This window comes from Dipteris shenzhenensis, chromosome 4 (assembly GCF_047967505.1).
Source record: "Dipteris shenzhenensis isolate YYH24624 ecotype China chromosome 4, Dip_SZ_1.0, whole genome shotgun sequence".
In the NCBI taxonomy this organism is placed as follows: Eukaryota; Viridiplantae; Streptophyta; class Polypodiopsida; order Gleicheniales; family Dipteridaceae; genus Dipteris; species Dipteris shenzhenensis.
The window spans coordinates 38,574,754-38,579,879 of NC_141599.1; the positions used below are offsets into that span (position 1 = coordinate 38,574,754).

The 5,126-nt window shown below is 42.8% G+C and overlaps 1 protein-coding gene across 2 annotated transcripts; it reads right to left on the reverse strand.

Annotated features, from left to right (window-relative positions):
- Positions 1-676: 676 nt before the first annotated feature.
- Positions 677-2,958, reverse strand: LOC147902825 (cysteine synthase-like). Of its 2 annotated transcripts, XM_087373159.1 has the most exons (8): positions 2,854-2,958; positions 2,631-2,753; positions 2,412-2,539; positions 2,096-2,298; positions 1,868-1,993; positions 1,606-1,764; positions 1,251-1,444; positions 677-1,079 (listed from the first exon to the last, which is right to left on the reverse strand). In XM_087373159.1, the coding sequence occupies exons 1-8, from the start codon at positions 2,893-2,895 to the stop codon at positions 945-947; spliced, it is 1,110 nt and encodes a 369-aa protein (XP_087229285.1). In that variant the 5' UTR covers positions 2,896-2,958; the 3' UTR covers positions 677-944. The 2 variants fall into 2 exon arrangements, with proteins under 2 accessions (XP_087229285.1, XP_087229286.1); XM_087373160.1 differs by lacking the exon at positions 677-1,079 and having other exon boundaries at positions 1,295-1,481.
- Positions 2,959-5,126: the final 2,168 nt, after the last annotated feature.

A 5,126-nucleotide genomic window follows, 5' to 3' on the forward strand; every position in this document is an offset into this window, starting at 1 on the left:
GTTGTATGGGGGAACATTTGATTGGAGATCATAGAATCCTCGATGTGTAGGGAAGGATCCCTCATTTTACGAAATACTACTATATTGTTTAGTATGAAAAGGCTTCTTAGAACTCCATCATTTTTTGCCAAAAGGAGTACTTTTTACATACACCATAGTATGCTTTCACCCAGCTACACCTAATCATACATTGGCCCTCTAGTCAAAGAAACATGCTGGACCCTAAAAGCATACCAAACATAGCTAATTACATTGTTATAGTATATGCCCTCTTCACATGACATATTAGAGAACATTGATGTTGATGGATAGTCTACTATTTACTCAAGCATAATTAAGTAAATGTATCCCATTATAACCTTATATTTTCATTCAATTATGTCACGAAGTGCAAGTCTGAACTCTTAAATGTAATCGTTGTTGTTGCGTAACATACTTCCAAGCATACCTAGTCCATAGGATGAGAAACACATATAGACACTAAGATGTAAAAGAGGTCATAGTATGCATCACAAGACTTGAACGTTCTTTAAAGCATACATGATCCCTACAATAATCACACAAGGTGAATCCAAGGAAGGAATTCCTTGATGGAGTATCTATGCTTGGAAGAATAATCAACCTCCACAAATCGATGTTATAGCTTCAAAGTGGAAAATGTAGAGCATCAAATGACTTTTTGAGTATTAAAGTGCTCATAGCGTTTGTGAATACTTGAAAGTGTAAGCTGAGAGTACTTACAAAGTAAATCCACACTCTTCAAGTCAACACAAGTCATACTCCTACTTCTATTGTGATGCATCATCATACTGCCCTGAGAACGTATCATTGTAACTCCATAAGGGTTATATTCTTCCTTTGCATACATTTCAATTTGATGTATGTATCTTATACAATTTAAACAAAGGGAGAACATTTTTCAGTTTCTTTTATGAGTATGGTCTCTACGTTTCGGAGAAGGTCATCTTCATGCATTCCTCTCTTATAGAGGAAAACAAGTCCGTGGTTAGGTAGCGCTCCCCACCACTCGGTAAGATTGTCACAATCATCTTGCCATCATTCTCTGGTCTCTTTGCCACCTGTTGTCACACACACTAGACTTGAGGTGATTGGAACAGATGATCCATAGTTCTTGCGCCAATACTGGTTTTTCTCCAAAACTCCTGCACAAGCACAAATGCGGTGCATGCATGCACATCGCTACACATGCAAGAACAAAATACCATTCCCAGAGTGAAGAGGGTCCATACCTCTAAAGCTGCAGCAAATGCGGCCCCTGAAGAAATGCCCACAAATAAACCTTCCTCCCTGGCAAGCCTCTGTGCAAATGTTATCGCTTCTTCACTAGAGACTCTGAGAATCTCGTCAGCAACAGTGACATCCGTGACCGTTGGAATAAAACCAGGGCCAATACCTTGGATCTTGTGTGGACCCTTGCACCCACCTATAAACATGCAATCGAAGCTAATCTCCAAGAACTACTGGATGCAAGTTTTCAGTAGTAGCAGCGCGTAAGAAACAGGGATCATCATAGGAGATATGCAAGTTTTCAGTAGTAGCAGTAAGAAACAGGGATATCATAGGAGATATGCACAACCAAGATACCTGATAAAACAGGGCTTTCAGATGGCTCTACAACGATGACTTTAATGGCTGCTTTTTGCGCCTTCAAATACCTTCCAGCTCCTGAGAAGGTTCCGCCAGTACCAGCAGAAGCAATGAGAATGTCCACCTTTCCGGCTGTGTCCTTCCAAATTTCTGGCCCTGCACACGTCAATGGGCAGCAGCTTGCATAGAATAGTCGCATTATTTCTAACATGGAATTGATGACTCGCTAGGAGAAGAGGCCAGCAGCTACAAAATTCACCTGTAGTTTGAAAATGAGCCTCAATATTCATAGGATTCTCCATTTGATTCAGCATGTATGAGTTTGGGATGGTGGCAAGTAACTCGTTAGCTTTTCCCAACACTCCTGCAAAGCCTAGCGCGGGATCTGGAGTGCACCATGTTGTACACATATTTTAAAAAGGTTATATATATATTGTTTAAGGACCACAGTCAACAGACTACACGTAAGTATTTCAAGGGAGCAAACCCGTGATGTGTATCTCTGCACCCAATGCCCGCAAGATCATACGACGTTCCATCGAATAGGTGGCAGGCATAGTCAAGGCCACCTTATACCCTCTCCGAATGCCAACAAACGCCAGAGCGATTCCAGTGTTTCCACTTGTGGGCTCGACAAGAGTGGTCACGCCAGGCTGTATGAGCCCCCGGCTTTCAGCATCTTCAATCATCCTATTGCATTCACGAAGTTGTAATCTTATGCATAAAGATGCTACATGCAGTAAGTACATTACAGGACACAGAAGCTGGGTAGAATGCAGACACAAATGATTTTGATATCATACGGTAGAGCGATCCGGTCTTTTACTGAACCCAGCGGCTGCTGATATTCGAGCTTGCCAACGATTCTCGCCAAAGCTCCCTCGGTATTTGCAATGTTCTTTATGTCCACGAGTGGAGTCCATCCGATCAACTGCAGTGAACACATTGTTGTCCTGAGGGTAAAGCCATCGTGTCCTAACTGATGAGGATCAACTCTTGTATCTCAAGACAAGTATAACAACCTGCGTAATGTCGCGAGCAATGTTTTCTTTCCCTGCTGGTGGATCACAAGAGGCTCCCTCATTGGCGAACGTACGATACTTCCCGAGGAATTCTCCAGAGTCTGCAGTTGCGAAGTGTCCGATCTGAAAGTAGCAACATTTACATTCCTCAAATCAATCTCTCTCTCTCTCTCTCTCTCCGTTGTTGCAACAAAATAAACTAAGAATTTTTGTGGAGGTTTACAGGAGGCGGGATGACTGAAAAGGCATCGACATTCTCGTCCATGATCCTACGATCTGCTTGCCGGGAGTCTCTTTAGCGGAGGCGACAGAAGAAGCTCAATAAACGTACTTTTCGGCTTAAGCTAGCTCTACTCGAGTACAGCCAATTGTACGAAGTTTGCGATGTAAAGGACGCTGATTCCTGAGTTTTATACGAATGGCCCGATTCAAGATACACCCAAAGTCAACCGATCAGAATGGATGAGATTCGGATTCCGGAAATCCCTCCAGCTCATATAATAGTCAGCCTCTACCGACTCGGTAGAAGATTCTTCTCAAAGATACCTAAACTTGACCTCCATTTCATTTTGTCAATAACCAACGCTTCATAAAGTCAACCGATCAGAATGGATGAGATTCGGATTCCGGAAATCCCTCCAGCTCATATAATAGTCAGCCTCTATCCACTCGGTAAACTTGACCTCCATTTCATTTTGTCAATAACCAACGCTTCATGTCAAATGAACAAGGTGAATTACCTTCAAGAGGCTTGCCTACGAGCGCCTTTTTGGTATGAGGGGGTAGCCTTAACAAAACGATGAGATTTTGGTAAAGCAAAAATTAGGCATTTCTTGAATTTTTGGAAGTGCATTTGTCCTATTGGCTCTTCTTCATTTGACTTGAATGTAGACTTTAAAGTGGTTGACTTTCTCTCTCTCTCTCTCTCTCTCTCTTCCCTTCTTTGTCTCCTCGAGTCTTCTTACACACAATCTCCACCTTTTTTCCCACAACCCTCCTTCTCTCTCTCTCTCTCTCTCTCTCTCTCTCTCTCTCCCCCCTTTATCTCCTCTTTCTTCACACCATTTTCAATGGATTCCTTTTTGTTTACTTTTTTAATCTTGGGCAGGCCTTATAAATGATTGAATATCATTCACCTTGTTGAAATATTATTGAACGGAGGCCTTTCCATCAACAATGGTATACACGACTGAGTGGTCAGACCAGTACATGAAGTTGCTTCCGTGCCTACTTCGAGTTAGGTTGCTGGTCACCCAGATGTGGTCCAGTGTCGAGCCATGCAATGTTGTAGGTTCCCTAATTACTTGGTGCATGTTGTTCGAAGCCATGAAATGGTGTAGAGCTTGTAGTGCATGGCTTCTCTTGTAGTAGCAAATGTTGAAGTCGCCTGTGACATACGTTCTTGTGCTTGGTTGGATTTGTTTCAGTAGAAAATTTAGCACCACAATGAGGCCCGTTGTACATGCTGTTGGTGCATTGTAGACATTAATCACAGCGATCGTGGAGGATTTTTGTATGTTGAAAACTATTAGAAGACACTCAACCCTGTCCTTGTTGTTGTAATCAAGTTTTCTGGCTAGATTGCAATTGGATTTGAAGAAAGTGGCAATCCCAGTTACGGCCTCCCCTTGCACTTTGTTAAATCCCTCTATTGTGGCATTGTTGGTGTGCATCACGTGGAGTTCTTGCAAGCACAAGATTGATGCGGCCATGATGTTGGGCGTTGACAAGATGTTGGGTAAGTGTGATATGAAGGACCTTGTATTCAAAGATTGCAGGTTGCATGATCGGTTTTCATCATACTGAAATCCAATTGGTGGGGTTGCCACAATCAAGTTTCATGTAATCGATTTAGCTCATGGAGGACGGTGCTGTCAACCTTAATGTGTTTTTCTTGCAACGGTTACAAGAAGCATAGATTTCCTGGGTCACAAACATGGGCTAGCGTTGTGTATACGAGGCCATGTGTTTTTATACCCGATGGGTCAAATGCAAGACATTCCATGGTGAGTCCTTGTACACAATGTATTGTCCCAGCAATAGCTGCCTAGATAGGGAATTGGTACCTGCAAACAGTATTTAGGTGGTTTTTTCCTATTTGAAATTCGCGCGAAATTTGCAAGATAGGAGTCCATGTCCTGGGAGTTTCTTTTTTGAAGAGGAAGAGGTATTTCGATCATGTCTGTCTGCCTGTTGCTATGTTTGTGAATTCAATCCAAATGACAGGAGGATCCGTTTCATTTATTGCAGACCTAAAAATTGCATTGGCGCCGTTCACAAGGCCATCTGGAATGTCAAGGTTACCACCACACATTTCGACGATCATGCCAGGTTTAAGGAGCAACTCCTTGTGCAGTCCACCTATCAACTTGGGGTCAGGCCGTGTTGTTTTGCTGCATGTTTTGTGCCTGATGTCCCTTGCCTCAATGCGGTGTGGTTCGAGGGGTGCCAACAGTACATGGTATTGATAAGCGAGAGGTCAACGGAGGTCTGTGT